The sequence below is a fragment of the Polyodon spathula genome, chromosome 20 (genome assembly GCF_017654505.1).
Source record: "Polyodon spathula isolate WHYD16114869_AA chromosome 20, ASM1765450v1, whole genome shotgun sequence".
Taxonomy (NCBI): domain Eukaryota; kingdom Metazoa; phylum Chordata; class Actinopteri; order Acipenseriformes; family Polyodontidae; genus Polyodon; species Polyodon spathula.
Window position 1 is genome coordinate 28,459,558 of NC_054553.1, and position 17,430 is coordinate 28,476,987.

At 39.3% G+C, this 17,430-nt stretch overlaps 1 protein-coding gene across 1 annotated transcript; it reads right to left on the reverse strand.

Moving 5' to 3' along the window:
• Window positions 1-7,018: 7,018 nt before the first annotated feature.
• LOC121295826 (inward rectifier potassium channel 2-like) lies at window positions 7,019-16,480 on the reverse strand. The gene is made up of 2 exons (XM_041220910.1): window positions 16,340-16,480; window positions 7,019-11,442 (listed from the first exon to the last, which is right to left on the reverse strand). The coding sequence occupies exon 2, from the start codon at window positions 11,204-11,206 to the stop codon at window positions 9,923-9,925; it is 1,284 nt and encodes a 427-aa protein (XP_041076844.1). The 5' UTR covers window positions 11,207-11,442; window positions 16,340-16,480; the 3' UTR covers window positions 7,019-9,922.
• Between the last annotated feature and the right edge of the window lie 950 nt (window positions 16,481-17,430).

Sequence of the window (17,430 nt, forward strand, 5' to 3'; positions counted from 1 at the left end):
TTTCTTGCTATTCCCAGAAACTGTATGATAATGGAACGTGTTTGGCTCTGTTGTATGGTGGATCCCACATAGTTTCCATATCAGGGGCTCGAATAGTGTGAGCTAGCATGAATTGCAAATGTGTAGTTTAAAAATAGCTACTGTTGTTCTTTGCATGCATTTCTGATGGATTCTGAAGGGCTGTAGTAAGTGCTGTGGTAAATGCCAAGCTCATCTGGAAACCCTCATAAAGGTTTGCCACAGTAAATTTGCACCATCGTTTTCCCATGCCTGTTCTATGCATTTAGCATACCATACTGTGTTGGTGTTTTTTTTTTTTTTTTTCCAATACCTTACCCCATATCTGTGATTGACCTTGTGTGCCAGTGCTTGAGCATGTTTCAACATAGTTACGTGTTTTACCATGCAGTAAACTGTAGTATTATCTTTTTTTTTTTTTTTTTAAATATAGGACATTATTTCCTTATTTTCGACACGACATTTATGCAGCACCACAGTTTGTCATGTCCTGCGGCTAAGGAACTTGTGTCTTTAGCGCTGGTTAACATGTGTTTCACCATGTGCTGTTTGCCATTGCCCAAAGACATAATTGCGTACATTGTTTATATATTTACAGTGTTCAATGGAACTGCTTCAAATACCAGCTTGTTGTTTTGAGTATAAAAACCCCCTTGACAAGTTTAGTTTTAGTACAACACAATGATATGATCTGGAAAACATGCTGTTGCATCGTGATACTTGATTGGCCAGTATATTTTTAATGTGCTGTAGTGCTGGGGTATTTGACAGTACTTTGTCTTCTGTGTGTATGGGACTAACTTGCAGAAATATTGTGTCTATCATAACCTAGTAAAAGTAAAATATGACCCTGTTTAACACATGCTGGATTGTGGCCAGTATAACGGGCACTGAATTAGGTGGCAAAAATAAATACTTGAAAACTTTTCATTGTCATATTTTACTTTTCTCCTCCAGTATACAAGTGCATCCTAGTAAAGGCAACCTGCAATAAAGCATAGTGAAACATGGTGAAGCATTGTTATGCAAGGTAAAGACCAGCAAGGTAGGGGAAATCATATTAATAAGCATGGAACACCAGGGTAAACTATGGTAAATCCACAGTATAACCATGGGAAAACTGCAAAAATACAGTGGTGAACTTCTATAAGAGTACCAAACAGTAATTTATGGATCTCTTGCTGGATAACTACAGAATTTCTTCAAATGATGTGGTTTTCGTGTAGCTGTTTTTAGTTTTGATTTGATGTTTTGGTTGGGGTTTCTAATTATAAATAGCTGGAATATATACTGTCACAAATTCAGTAAAAACAATGTTACTAAACCTGAATAACCAACCCTTATGTTTACAAGGATTTCAATTGAGCTTGTATGTCCTTCACACACTGTGTTGCAAGGTGCATTCTTGCATGATAAAATAACAATGCACAGATAATATACAAACTATATACACAATATAAATGTATTGCAAATTCAGTGCTTTTTTTATTTCAGTGTTATCATAATCTATGACTTTTAATAGCCTGATTAATCAACACTTATAAACAAATCCCTAAACTAAAGTTTTGGTATTTTCAGCATTAAGTATTTTCCTGATTATTTCTGCCAGACTCACTACAGAGCTGCACTCACTGAGTACAGTTCTCTCAGGATAAGCAGGGTGGCTTACGCTGTGCCCAATACCGTGGCGGATGATATTCCAACCATAATCTTCCCCTTGGATTGGATGTGGTGTATGACTGGACCCAAAATGTGAGGGCTGCATCACAGCTATGTGGGGCAGTAGTGGGGCAGCATCAGTCAATAATTAATTCAGTCCTCCATTTTAGTCTCCTGGTAACTGTGTCCCCCCCCCCCCCCCCCCTCCGTGCTCACTGTGCTGGACAGACGGAAGTGTTGGACTCTCTATAATGTGAAGCTGTTTTAATATATTATTAGAAATGTTAAGTTCAGCAGTATTTGTCACACAAAGCCTGGGGATAGCGAACTATCCTTGATCTCCTTGTCTCTCATGAAGCACACATATACCCTCCACTAGTCTGTCAGTAGCACAGCTTGAGTGCTCTTACCTCTGTTCCCATCTGGGAATGTGCTGTTGGCACTGCTCGGAGCCAATGTGTGCAAGCTCAGGACGTCTCCTGGTCAATAGGTCAGGACTCTTGGCTGAGTTTAACTGCAGAATGGTACAGTGAAGCTGGGCTCAATGTTTTCTCTTCATTCCCTACAGCTAGCCCCTAGAAAAGACTGCAGTGGGAATCTTCTTTTATGTTGTTTAATTCACTTCTGTAATCATAGTATGTTAAAGTTTGTGATCAAGTTTTTAAACCGAGTGTCCCTTATGTAACAGGGCAGAAGATGGGTGTGTACAGTGCATCACTTAATGTAAAGTTTACCTTTGAATTGGCACTGTTATGTCTTCCTGTTATTCTCATGCTTAGCCAGTGCAGTTGCTGTGTGTTACCATACTGTTACTAAGCTTCAGTGCTCATCAGGTACAGTAAGGAGTTCTGTTGACACAGTACTGTGGGAACTAGATTTAATTGGATAATGTGGAAAAACCTCTTGAGGCCTTATTTGCTGTGCTGAAATGGCCCTGTTTGAAATCGATACCCTGCAGCCTGTTGCTACTGTTCAAAGTAATACAGTTCCCAGTGAATACGCTCTCAAATAAATAATTCCCTAAAATCTTTCATTTCACTTGCAAAACTCTCGACGACCTGGGTTCAAATTGTGGGCCTCATACTAAAACATTTTTATTGGAACATGTATATTCATCAAATAACCAGAGCAGATATCAGACCATGTTTATTTCCATTTCACTGACATCAATAATAATAATAATAATAATAATCTCTGAGACAATCACTATCTTCTGTTTTCCCAAAACGATCTTCAATGGCTATACATTTCAATACAACTAGTTGACTTTTTTTTTTAAACTATCTGCTTGTACCTATCAGGGCCAATGCTGTAATCCAATACATTTCCGCTGCAGGTAGTGCTATGGTCTGCTAGGGTTTTTTCAAGGTAATCCCTTGGCATGATGGCTGGAATCTAATAGCGTCTTTCAAACCTATAGAGATCATCATGCCCTCTTTGACCCTTACTGTCAATTACACTTAGTTTTGCCTGGGTTGCGCTACGATGTATATATATATATATATATATATTCTATATTATATCTATATATATATATATATATAATATATATATATATATATATTTGTACAATACAACATTTGTATAAAAAACCAATTAAAAAAAAACAAAACACTTGTGGAACATCCCAGTTTTGCAATCTTTTTTTCTGGAATTTAAAACTTTTACAGAGATTTTTGTTCCCAACTGATCACAATTGGAAAATTACACGGTGATGAAGCCAGTTTTAAAGATATTTGGCTTTAGTTTTCGACCACTTTTTTTTTTTTTTTTTTTAACAGAAAGAAAAACGCAGCTGTTAAAATGAAAGAACTTCTCAGAAACACGCTCGATCCTTCTGAACAGAAAAGGGATCTCTTTTACAGTAACACGGGAAACACAGCCCCTTCACAAAGCTGCACTCTCTGATTTTTATTGATCCTCCCTTGTTTATGGGATGCAGTACTGACGGCCCAACATGACTGCTACTACATGCCCTCTGTGTCTTCGATAAGCCAGAACTTTCTACACTTCACTGCAATAAATCCTGACAGCCAGAATATTCTGAACTTGCTTGCAAAGTTCATATGGCGTGTTCATTACATCCACAAAAAGGTTAGGATACCCACATAGGAAAAGTACAGCTTGCCTTGCAAAAGTGAAAGCCACAAAGTGTTATAGTAAAGCATTAAAAAAAATATAAAACAGGGTAAACTGTGGTAAATTCATAGTATAAGTAGGGAAAAACATAGTAACCGAGCAAAAATGCCATTAAAAATACAGTGGTAAAACATTTTTTCAGGGTATTTTAAATTCAGGGTAAAACAAATATAAAATGTGCCCATGTAATCGGTTTGTGTATTTAATACTGGTACAACTCAGGATGTAGTACGTAAAGGGGTCCAGTTTAATGATCTATACAATGGTGGATAAAGGTTTCGTTGCCTTATCTCTATAGTAATCCCACTGGTGTTTATCCCAGTGGTACGGAAGCATCCTATTGTCAATCCTACGTAGGAGATATAAAGTCCTTTTTTTAAATATTGGCACTAGGAGGCTTCCGTACCTTTCTCAGTGAATATGATGTCTACACACATAAAAAGGTATAATAAGACATATACTTTTTTTTGTATTTGAGTAATTAAAGGTTAGCTGTTAATGAAACCTTCCTAGTCTTAGCTTGGGGTTTCTGGTCTTTAAAAAAACATTTACCGTGTTGCATTTGCTCAGCAAGTTCCTCAGTTTGTTTTCTCATGCTTCAATTTGCAGTTATCATCTTTTTCCATTGCTTACCATAGTCCTTCCTTACTTTTCTATCCATTACTTCTATACAGCAGTAAACAGGAGATTATCAGATACAATTATGTAACTTGTAGAAAAAAGGGTGCAGTGGAATATTTTGCATTTTCTTAAATTGCTGCCCTATAGCAGTGAAACAGATATGCTGACATGTCAATCTCTGATTAACTCTTATGTAAGTCTTTTCCATGCAGTGATAGAATGTTTTGCCTGAGGGTGATGCTCTGATTAACTTTGATTCCAGGGCTATATTGTGTATTGACAGGATACACATTCACGTCACACACACATTCCAAGATTTAATTTTCCAAACTAGATTGTGACTGATCAGTACTGGGGAAGAAATGGCAATGACATCCCACAGTTTCAGATTATAACCTTATTGTGCCTAATATTACGATCAAAAAAATTGAAAAATCCTGGTGGGACAATTTGATAAACCACAAACATTTCAGTTTTAAGACAATTGTATTGTTACAAGGACACAAGGATATGTTATCTTAAGAAAATGAAACCGTGGGGTATATATTGTGAGGTATATATGTGGGAAATATGCATACTGTTTTTATTATTTGGTACCCACTGCATTTACACTTATGTAATTCTTGCTGACAAGCGATCTATACATGGGGAACAGAAATAGCAGCCCCTGTGGAGACGTCACAGACTGTGTATAGAGGTTATCATAACTGTCTTGTTAGAGCTTGTACAAAAAGTGTGTAGCGTTGGCAAGAAAACAAACTGTTGGAAATGCGTTTTTTTGTGCCGACATGTGTTTGATGAGCGTAGTGCAACAGAGGTTTGTATTTGACACAACTGTCTTCATCTCTCTCTCACCCTTGTGCTATCAATGAGGCATGTTGGTGTTTACTGTTTGGGCAAATAAGCAGAGTACTGCTTTATAGAGACTAGACCCCCCCCATTAATCTGTAAAATCTAGAAAAATCTAGAACTCAAGTGGAAGCTTTTTAGGCTTTTAGTCGAAAGCCAATTTGTGCATTAGCATGTGACCTGTAATGGGAACAGGTCGTGGGGATGTTCTGTGATTCACAGTGTCAATGGGGAAGGGGTGGGCTGGTTTGTGTCTCGTCTCTTCAGCAGTCCCTGCTAAGCAAGGTATTATTTTAAAGAAACATTTTATGACTTTTGTCTCAGAGTTATTTTGAACAGATACGAAATCCTGCAAAATATTCTAACAGACAGTTTTTTAGCTGCCTTCTTCCTTGGTTCATCAGACGGTTTTGGATGCCCTTGCTGTGAATCTTTAGCAAGCATGGCTTAAGAGTTTTGCTTTGGTTTTAAATTTGCGAACAGTTCATCATGATTCCAGGCTATTTTTTGGACCGACAGAATTTTTTAAGTTAGCAGAAATCTATTCCGTCCGACAGCTTCCAGTGAATGTGACCATATTGAACAAGAACAAAGATGACCAGATACAAGCAGACCTGTTTAATGTGGTCTATGAAAGTTATTAAAGGCTGATTCTGATCACCTGTCTATGTATTTGTAAAAATAATTAATACTATACTCATTGTTTAAGATATATTTGTAAAGGATTCTAATAAGTCCATAGAGCTTTGCCCATTACCCATGTGACATTGTGACAAACCCAAAGCAGACCGTAAAGGACAGGAGTGATCAATGAGTACACCCAGGGCAGCAATCTATCCTACCAGCACGCATACAGCCTGTTGAGAAGGAATTGAGTTCATAGTGGGAGGGGGAGGAGAGATACATTGTATTCATCTGAATCAAGATCGAAACAAATTCTGGAAAAATATACCATGAACTTTTTGAGAGGGGCTGATTGTTTTTAAAGGGTGTTAGTATACATGTATGCCTATAGCAGGTTTTTGAGGCTGCACAGGCTTCCTCCAGTATGGGTTTGGTCCAGAAAGGGAACTTAGCAGCCGAGAGGAGCTGCGACAAATGCAGACAACTGACAGCAAGACTGTTTCAAGTTGTTGATTAATATAGCCTCCCTCCTGACAGCGTCCAGCAACTTCAATCAGCGCTCGTCAGATCATCTCTGTGTTTGTCATGGCTAAAAAGGTGTCAGAGAGTTGCGGTTTTGTTTTCAAATTGAAAAAAGAACTAGACTATAATACAGTACATCATTGAGACAGAAAAACATTAGGCCTGCCGAACGCTTTACTGAAGCATCACAGTAATAGCCTCTGAACTAGATGAGTCATGTGCATGTGTATGTATATTCACTGGGCCATGCTGTGTCTCACACAGTCTTTTAAAGAGCCAGTTATAGTCATTCCACTCTGTTTATAAAGTGGGTTTGGAGCGCCAGCTCTTCATTCTAGAAGGAAAAAATGTACTAATGATAATTTGGAATAAATAGCATTGAAAATCTGGCCCATTGTGTTATTGTGGCCTGCAGTGCAAATATGATATTACAATGTCAAGTCATTTTATAATTTCACACTTTTTTTTGTTTTTCAGAGTTCAAAGCCTTGTGAACACATTATAAAACAAAGAAGCGTTTGCAATAATTAATCGCGGTTTTATTTAAAAACAATAAAATAAGACATACAATAACAACAACAATAATAACAACAACAGCAATAATAATAACAATAATATTAATATAAACAAATCTGTACACTCCAGGGAATTTGCAGTGAAATAGGAAGACTCTGATTCAGAAGGCTGCAAATGAAAGGCGATTTCTACAGGAAAAAGGGAAGCGATGCAGTGCTGCTGAGGCTGCAAATCAAGAGAATCACAAAGAAAAGCAACCGTATGGAAACTATGGCTGGCAGAAGCCACTTAGAAAATACATTACAATACTTTTGGCTTTCAACCTTGTCATCTTCCACAAAAACCTAAAGGAAATACTAGGCAATCCTTTGTCCTTACGCTGGAGAGACAGGGAAATGTAAACAGCTTGATTTTACCAACTTGTATAGTTGTCCTTAGCTGAAGCATATGGAAACCCAATACATATCACATACAGTATGCATGTAAGATGTGTTTCCTAATATGAAGCCATCCCCACTGTTGTTTTATACAAACTATATATTACAACATACAACATACTTTCTGGCTTGGAGCATTGGCTGAAGCTGGATTTGTGTGGAAAGACTACCCAACAAAAGCACAAGATTGATTAGTGTGCAGTCACTAGGGCACATATTCTTGAATTGGGTTTTGGAATGCATGTTATAATAAAATCTCAAATGATCATAATAATGATACATGCCACGCCATCAGCCAGCATCGTATTGTAAATACATTTTAAAACAATGCCTTTTGCAAGCCAGTAAATGCTTACACCCTGTCACAAGCAAAGACAAAGGACAGGCAGACATGCAATGCACTTTGTGTGGGGGTTTGCATTGCGATTAACTGCTCTTTTGACAAGGCTGTTCCAAAAAAATGGCTTTAATTGTAAAAATATCATGCTTAAATAATAAATAAAGCTCTAGGGAACCTATAAGGTTTGACATGAACAGGTAATAAATGTGCTAACCTGCAGCAATAGAGCACTACCCTTTACCTTTACCATTTACATCTTACAGAAATCCTTTACATTTGGCTATAAATATGAAAATATTTGATCAACTTTAAACACGTACATCATTTGACAAACATAGTGTTTTTTTATTCTAGTTAGTTTTGCATTTTCCCAACAAAACATAGAAAAAGTTTCCTAATATTTTAGTTTGTTTCTATTATTTGTGTTAGTTTTCTTTCTTTTTTTTTTTTAAATAAAATGTTATGTCTGAGACAATGAATACTCTTTGGCTTTAATCATTTGTTATCCTAACAATATACAACGTAGCAGCACTTTTTAACATTCACTTTCTCGAGAAAGCTGAATTCAAGTTCTCCTGATCAATTCCCTAGATCTGCTTCCCGGCTTCGTTTTGTTGCCCAGACGCAGACACACTCTCATTATTACTTCTACCCAGTTGAGACAGTCCTCTGTAATGCCACTAGTGCGATCCTCTTCTAAAAGAGGCACCCAGCCAACCAACTCGGCCAGGCAGGCTATAATATTACAAAACGCTGCTTGTGTTTGCAGCATTCTGCTGTTTTATTTGGAGAGGGTCTGAGACTGGGTTGGAGGCTCATGTTGCAAAAAGATGCTACACTTAGAGACTAGAAAAAGATGGGTTTCAGTAGCATACACTCTTGTATATGTTTGCCCCTCCTACTCTGAACTGTGTATTGCTTTGTGGCCTACCATGTATTCAAAGCCTGGAGCTGCACAAGCCCCCCCCCCCCCCGAGATTAATACAAATGGGACTGTCAATCTCCCTGTTCCTAAGCAACCAAGCGCACCTCTGTGGCAAGAGACCAGCTCACTGCCAGAGGAAACTTGGCGGGAAGATTTCTAAAACTAGATGTAAGCCTGGATTCAATAGAAATAGTAGCAATTATTGTTATTGTATATCGCGGCATTCAACAACACCATACTATAGCTCTGCTATATCCGTGTGCTATACTGTCCTAATTCGTGGCCAAATAATACTACTACTAATAATATTAATAGCAATAACAATAATATTAATACTAATAATAATACAAATACATTTTAATGCTCTGGCAGTGTTTTTTTTTTCTCGCAACATACCAGGTCGTGTCTCTAGGGAGAAGTTATGCACTCAGCTTTTCTAGACACGTGGCCCTTCATTAACCCCACAAATACTCCAGCCCTCAGCAGGAGTCAGCTGACGGGACGGAACAGGTGTAAGACCTAGAGGTCCCTTTCAGAGTGTGGAAGAAAGTACTCAGCCTTCTTTAAAAAAGAATCCCTAAAGGTCTTACACTAACTTAGTACAACAGAAATCTGACCTAAAAACAAAGCGTGCAGTAAGTGCTCTAACCTGGTGCCAATGAACCCCTTTGTACTCCATCAATACCATGTGCAAATCATGCAATATCTTTGGTATGAGTAGCTTTCAATCCACTAATTCCCATTCAACAGCGGTTTTATAATTTACTTTTCACATATTTGCAGACAAATTATCTATCCGTCTTCACTATGTAAAGTTCTTAATATATGTATTTTTTATAGGTTTTGTTTCATTTTAATAGCAGCATTAAAAGAGTAAGGCAGATATACTTGGTGTCATGCTACTCGACCCGTCTTGTCCTGCTTTAAATTAGGCTCGACAGATAACCAAAGACACATGCCTGCCTTTTTCAAGTTTTGTAAAAACCTTATCCTTACATCAACCACTCCCCTTAGTCACACACAGAAGTATAATCATTTCCTTTTGTATACAAATAAATACAAGTTTGCTGTCTTACAGAACAGCTTTGTTCATATTCATCACATGAGCCTTGTAACTTTCTGTCTGTGTGTCTTTCCATTCCCAGTTCAAGTCCTCAATCTAAGCCACTCAGCAGTACCGTTGGCCGAAATCTGTTTTTGTTTTTGGGTCCAGTTCAGCTCAATGTGCCTTTGAACATATTTCTTTTCAATTTTTTTCCAAAGGTCATACAGTCATATTTCTGACTCTCGTCTCAAAGGTCTAGGCTCCAGGGGCACAGTGGCCTGAGTGTGGTCAATGTCAGAGTTAGAGTCTGTACTGGTGCCTTCTGGCCCCAAGCTACCCCCAATGTCCCCCATCTCCTCCTTGCTCAAAAGCGGCACCTCATTCTCATAACAGAAGGAGTTGGCGTGGGACAGGATGTACTTCTTCTCCGCGAGGTCCCTGGCACTGCATAGGGGCGTGCTAGGCACCTCATAGGTTTTGTGAAAGCGTGAGTAGTCCACTTTGTAGTAGTTCTTTTCCTCGAAGAGCACTGGGTCAAAGCGGTGACCCCAGAGGATCTCACTGGCCAGGTAGGAGCTGCGACACTGGGTGGTCATGGCAGTGGCTTCCACCATGCCTTCCAAGATGACCACAATCTCAAACTCCGAGGCCTCCAGTTCCTGCTTGCTCATGTCATAGAAGGGGCTATCCTCATTGATCTCGTGAACGATGGTGATTGGCGACACCAGAAAGATGCGGTCAATGCCGCTGTCGAAGCCCACATCAATGTCAATCTGGTCAAGAGGGATGTACTCCCCCTCAGCTGTGGTCCGGGACTTGAGGAGCTGCGCCCGCACATGGGCCTCCACCAGGTGGCTCTTACGTAGGTTGCCCACGCGCCACATCAGACAGAGCTTGTTGTCTCGCATGGCCACCGTTGCATTGTGGCTGAAGATCAGTGTCTCGTTCCTCTTCTTGGGCTTGGCCATCTTGGCCATTACAGCCCCGATGATGAAGGCATCGATGATGCAACCCACGATGCTCTGGAACACCACCATGAAGACGGCGATGGGGCACTCATCTGTCACGTAGCGGAAGCCGTACCCAATGGTGGTCTGCGTCTCTATGGAGAAGAGGAAAGCCGCTGTGAAGCTGCTGACCTGCGAGACACAGGGCTTTGGGGCCCCGGCATCCAGGTCACCATGGAGAAGAGCCACCAGCCAGAAGACGCAGCCAAAGAAGAGCCAGGAGAGCACGAAGCCAAGGCAGAAGATAACAAGCATCCAGCGCCAGCGAATATCCACGCAGGTGGTGAAGATGTCGGCCAGATAGCGCTGTTTCTTCTCACTCACGTTAACAAACTGAACATTGCAGTGGCCATCCTTCTTGACGAAGCGGCTGTGGCTCTGGTGCCTGGTGTGCACTTTGCCCTTGCTGTTGCCGTAGCCATTGGGCACCGCCATGGTGGCCAGCTTCATCCCGTCTTCCTCGGACGACACAATGCTGTAGCGGTTCGCTCGCACGCTTCCCATCACTTCCGCCTGGGACGGCTGTGCTTCTGCTTTGGAAAACAGTCTGAGTTTCTGTAAAAACCTTTGGAGAAACAGTTTTGAACGCTCGTGGGACCACACACACAGGAAAAATGGGTACGGAACAAAGGCGCCCTGTCCTCTGCTGTCCTTGGTTCCACCAAGGAAGATCTCAGGCGTTCGGATGGAGCGTGTCAGTCCTTTTTCATCTGGTACGAAGAGCTCTTTGGTGACATACCCTGTTTAAAAAATTTAAACAAATGTGTGAGTTTTATTAAATTTAGAAAACAGACTTCAATCAGGAATATTTATACACTTGCTTCGGCCTATTGATTAAAACACCATTTAGAAAGATACATTTGTATTTACTTTATTAAATCATATTATTGATTTAAAACATACACAACAAATATAAAACAAAGAAGCTTTACTGCAATGCAATCATTTTATCCAATTAAAAAAAAAAGATATCAGGTGTTTGGACTCAAGCTGTTGACATTAGCAAAATAATTATTTGATGAATCTTAAAATGAAAGTTCATTTGATGCCTGTAAATCATGGATATTTCAGCATCCTTCTAAATTGCTGCCAATTTGAATGATTCTGTTCAACACTTTAAGACTGCTTTAAGTTTTCTACATGATAGAAGTTATTTTTATTAACTTTTTTTTTTTTTTATGAAGACCTGAAACCCAATCTGATGGGACCCAAGGTCTTGGATTACGCTCAAGTAACAAAACACTCCACTGGGAAGGAAGAAAGCAAAGCTACTGAGTTTTAAAATCTATGTTGAAATCGTCCGCAGCTCGAATGTGTTCTGTATTGTTGCATGTGCATGTTAGATAACAGATTGCATTAATGTCAGACTAGGTCAACATCAGCTGGATCAATATCATCCAAATGAGCTTCGACCCATTCCAAGAGGTCTATTTTTCCTGCTGCGAGTTCAGTATTGAAGTAACTGGAGCTACCAGGACACCATCCCCAGGCAACAGGCAATTTGAAAATAAAGCAGCACGTACTGACAAGAGTGATGAGGACATTCAATTAACAAATATTTCATGATCCTAATGAACGATACCCCGAGTGAAACCCAGAGACACGCACACAGTCCAGTACCAAAATGTCTGATGCATTTATGATTTTGTATTTCGTCGTGCAAGTCATCGTTTGCACAGTTGCTTTGGTGTGTCACATGCAATGTCGTGCTTGTTTGGGGAAATGTAGTCTACACAGAACAAGAAGCTGCTGCATGAACATTGAATATAAGCAGGTAATAAAGCTATCTTTTGCACTGTGCTCTGTTTCTTGGTAATTATATACCGCAATCTTTTGATTTTTGTCGGCTTGATATTTTCCCCTGTCCCTCTATGACATGGCTGCTTTTACTACAAGAACCACCTTTCAACAGAGAAAGGCTTTTTTTCTTGAAGCTGAAACATTTTAGATTTCAAAGGCAAGCTCTTGCTTTCTCCTAGAAACGCCTTGAATAGCAGCCCTCAAGGGAACCCACAGGACTTGTTGACTCACTGGAAACCCACTGGGAGCTGCAGTGTTCCCTCAGAACTGCAGTCACATCGAGGATTAAGAGAAACATTGGCTCAAACACGGCTGTCTTCAATCTGCATTCTGTATGTTCTTTATCACTGCAAATAAAGAGAAGCTCTCTGATCTGTAAAAAGGTTTTTATAATGCCAGGGTCATATTTTATTCAACCTAGTTTTTCATATGCTTCAAATGTATCTCACTTTAAATTGTGAAATTGCATTAACAAATAAGTCAAAAGAAACTGCTTATCTCTCTATAGTGTAATGCCACAGAGCCCCAAATCAGTGGCTATTCATAATACCAGCTGCCCAGGTTAAAGGACTTCATAACCTGCATGTTTTGCAGAAGATTTAACAAACTACTGCTTAATCACCTGTAGGATTCTAATGGGGAAAAGGTTATTAAAGAGGGAATGTGCCACTTCTTTTGGAATGTCACTGGATTCTTCAAGTTCCAGACAGTAAAAAAAACAAAAAAGATGGAAAACTGCCTAATAACTGCTTCCACCACCATAAGTTCAATTCTACTGAACTCTACTGTAGCCATATCTTTAACAGCTGGTTTCCCAGAGGTACATTGTTCATTTAGTGAAATATATAATGACAGAATTTTTGCAACTTTTGCTTTGCTGTGAAGATCAACACGCTTTTCAGCAGTAACCACAGCTCTGCAGTATTGGAAGAGCAGGGATGAGGTTTAAGGTCATTGCACACTCGATCCGATCATGCATCCGATTTTAACGTGTGTCTAAGAAGAAAAAAACACTCATGTGCATTCCCTATTGCACCGTGCACAACGAGCCCGTAATTGGTGTACAACAATGATGCGACAATTTTCGAATCGAAAATAGTTTGATTTGATCCGACTTGTGCATGAATGATATGTATTATAAAACATGAAATTATGAACTGATAGCATGCATAAACACGTGGATTATGTGCAGTGTAGGTTATTGCAAGCATATACTTTTTACTTCAATTGTAGTCGAGGAAGTAAAGAAACAACGGCCTAACCTGGAGACACATATCAAAGGAAGAAGCGTGACAGGGCAAGAGCGATCAGGACAACAGTCAGAAAAGAGGGGCAGTATATGAAAGTGATGGAATTTCTGGCTCCATATTTTCGGTAGCTCATTGTTAGCTTCCCCTTTTAGATATATTTAGATATAGATATATTAAATGTGTTTGAAAAATGTAATATTGGTCATATTGTTTCTGATACTATGACAACTGTGTTGTGTAATATCATATGTTTTTTAAAATGTTTTTATTATGTGTTGCGTAACAACATTATTATAGATCTAGTAGAAACATAATAATTAGCAAACATTTTAACTTCAATCAGCATTTGCTAATCATTAAGTTTATACTACATTTAACTTTTTTGTGTTCATTTATGGTCAACAAAATTGTATTTATTTTTTATTAACATACTGAAACTAGGTTTATTTACCTCCACTGCACAGCAGTGCTCTGTAGTACGATATTAACACATCTAGCGTGCAACGGACTGACGCATGATTCTTCGGATGACGGTCGATGAATGACGGGATGGATCCAGTGTGCAGTGAACTTTACTACAAGATGTTTTGGACTTAAGCAATACAGAACATAGGGTCAGTTTAATGAGTAGCATCCAGTGTAAATACAACATATGTGCACTAGCAGGAAAAGCAAGGATGCAGAAAACAAGAATCCTGCACCAAGACAAGAACAACAAGCATTTCAATACTCCAGCATTTGTCCTGCAGCTGTGGGGTAATTTAGAGTCTGCAGTGAGCTACAATACTGCCTGTTTTACATAACAGGCAGTTCCTCACTGGTAGGTCTACTCCGAACTCCCGCTGCATGAACTTCTCAGTCTTTCAGATCTTGTTAATAAATATTAAGCAATATTATACACAGGAGTTGCTGATTATTTCGAAAGTTTCCCGGATGCTACTGACTCACAAGTGAATTCGCATGCTGCTGTTTTATATGAGGTGAGTTGAACAAGAGAAGGGTTCTCTCAACCGGTGCTACAGTAAGAGACTGCGTGCGTGTGTGGCGTAGCTAGGACGGGGTTCGCGTTGGAAGAGGGAAGAGTGTGAGTTCTCTGAGTTCTTAAGGGGGCGCGGCTCTGCTTCAGCTGACAGCACAACTCGGCCCTGCTGCCGCTGCTGCTCAGCACTTGTTGCCTAGGAGCACAACTGTTGCGTTACTGAGGAGCAAGGGGGAAAAAAAGTCGGCTGAATACAAACATAAAAGCAAAGAAATACAACGTTGTACTGAACACAAAGCTGGTGTAATCATTTAGAACACGCGTAAGGGCTGCCCTGTGACCTGGCAGAGTGCTACCTCTTCTTTTGTAACGTTTTTTTTTTTTTTTCCGGGATGAAACGTTATTGTAGCTATTAGCGATCACATAGGGTTATAATAAACATGTATGATGTTGTGCTGAACACCCACAGTTCACAAACACACACACACACACACACACACACACACACACACACACACACACGTATGATGTTGTGCTGAACACCCACAGTTCACACACACACACACACACACACACACACACACACACACACACACACACACACACACGCACATACACACACACACACACGAAACTGGAATGAATGCTACAGGTGCACACAGCAAGCAAATATTTAAAGTGTAAGGAGTATATATTAATTACCAGTAGAGAGTTTAGAAATACACATTTTTGTGAAGTATGATAGACAACCCGATAACCACCTGTACACTCAAGCATAAAGTGCTGGAATACATTCTTTCAAAGCTCGGATGAAGCGAGCTGCGTCTCTCAACAGGTTTTCATGCTTGCTACTGTATTCAGAATGGAGTTTGGACCATGCAAAGCGATGCAGCTTAGGGTATGATTGATTCACGGGTGTCAGGCTGAGTTTAACCATTCACACCAGGACCACTTCCAAATACAGTGTATATTGGAAACATTTAAACATTTGTATAAAAGCCTACCGCGGGGAAGGCACCGTGGTGCATTTCCAATGCTCGAGTGCCATCTGCTTCCACCAGACAAGTGAGTAAAAGACGTACAGAAAGAACAGACATGTATGGACTTCTAAGCGTTATATAATCGTTATATATATATATATAATATACTATATATATATATATATAATATAACAGTAATATATAATATATATATATATATATATAATTGCAACATGCAGTTGTACGCACCAGACCGGTTGCACCACCGGTCTTCTAAATTTAGTAAAAAATAGAAACGACATGCAGGCAGCCAAGCGCATTAGGAGACTACAGATGCAACATAACAAAAAAAAAGCCTAACACCCTTTTTCTTTTCTTTTCTTTTTTGTTTGTTTAACTGAAACCAAAACCTTATTACCCCTGACATAAAACAGGAATGCTCAGTGTGCAGAACACTTTGTAAAACTATAGCGAATGACACCGCACTTCTAGTTAAAATCCAGACAGGTTGCTTCGGAAAGTTTTAAGTCAGTTTAGTTTGACAGCAAGTTCGCGTGTCGCTAAATTCTAAATAGAACAGCAGGCAGCAGCTGTAGGAGATACAGATGTAACATAAGAAAACGCCTACCTTTTGATCTCTGTCAGTGAACGACAAACCGGGCTGTATTTACAACACCCCAGGGGTTTTGTTGCCTTCTTGAGTATCCCAAGTCAGGTTTACGCTGTGTAATTGTGCTTATAACCAATCCGCCCACATGCTATCTCTGTGACTGTGAATGGTACTCTGCCTCGCCAAGTCTTTCCACAATGCATTTTAAATAGATTTTGCCAACTCTCTCCGCCCACACACCTTCTCTGCCAATCGGAGTGCGAAAGGGTCGATGTGAGTGACAGGCGCTACGAGTCCCTTCTGTTGGCTAGTTGAAGCAGCTTTGATGTTGACCGCTTCATGATATTATTGTGCACAGTATGCACAACGTGTAAAAGACAACTTTATTTATTTGGAAATGCCTATTACGCAAACATACATACTCAGTTCTAAGTTTTTTGTCTGTTACTTCAGCTGTTTCTACAAAACCTAACTGTGAGGGTGCAAGCGCAGCGCGCAACTAAGCGAGTTTCTACACCTGGACCTCGTGGTTCAGAATGGCAATATTCGAACGTGATGACGGTTCCAAATCATGACAAGTTTAAGAATGAATGAAGTATGAGGAATACCAATTGTTCATCTTAAACCTACAAGATGAAGTTATGCTTATGTATTACCTACATCATGTGATTTGACATCGTGGATTTATGTATCATACTAAGTCGTGTAAGTTATCTAAATACACACCATGTAAAAACAGGATTTCTTCAGCAAAGGATATATATGCAAAAACTAACGATACTAGTGCTACAAATAATAATATGTAACACTTATTATTATTATTATTATTATTATTATTATTATTATTATTATTATTATTATTATTAAATTAATAATAATAATAATAATAATGAATTTAGAAAAAACATGAGTTAGATAAATAAATGCTACAGACAACAAAGCACTCCCAACCCCTTGCTACGCCTATTACTGTACCACTACTGGTAATAATAACAGTACATTTCAAGTCGCATTTACCACTGTAGTATTTGAATAACTGAAGAAAAAAAAGAAGCCTGTATTCTCTCTGTGAAAAGCTACCGCCTAACTTTGCATACTGCATAGGAAAA

Bases quoted from the DNA above. Each gene is read 5' to 3' on its own strand.
- LOC121295826 (XM_041220910.1), bottom strand. From the start codon at position 11,206: ATGGGAAGCGTGCGAGCGAACCGCTACAGCATTGTGTCGTCCGAGGAA.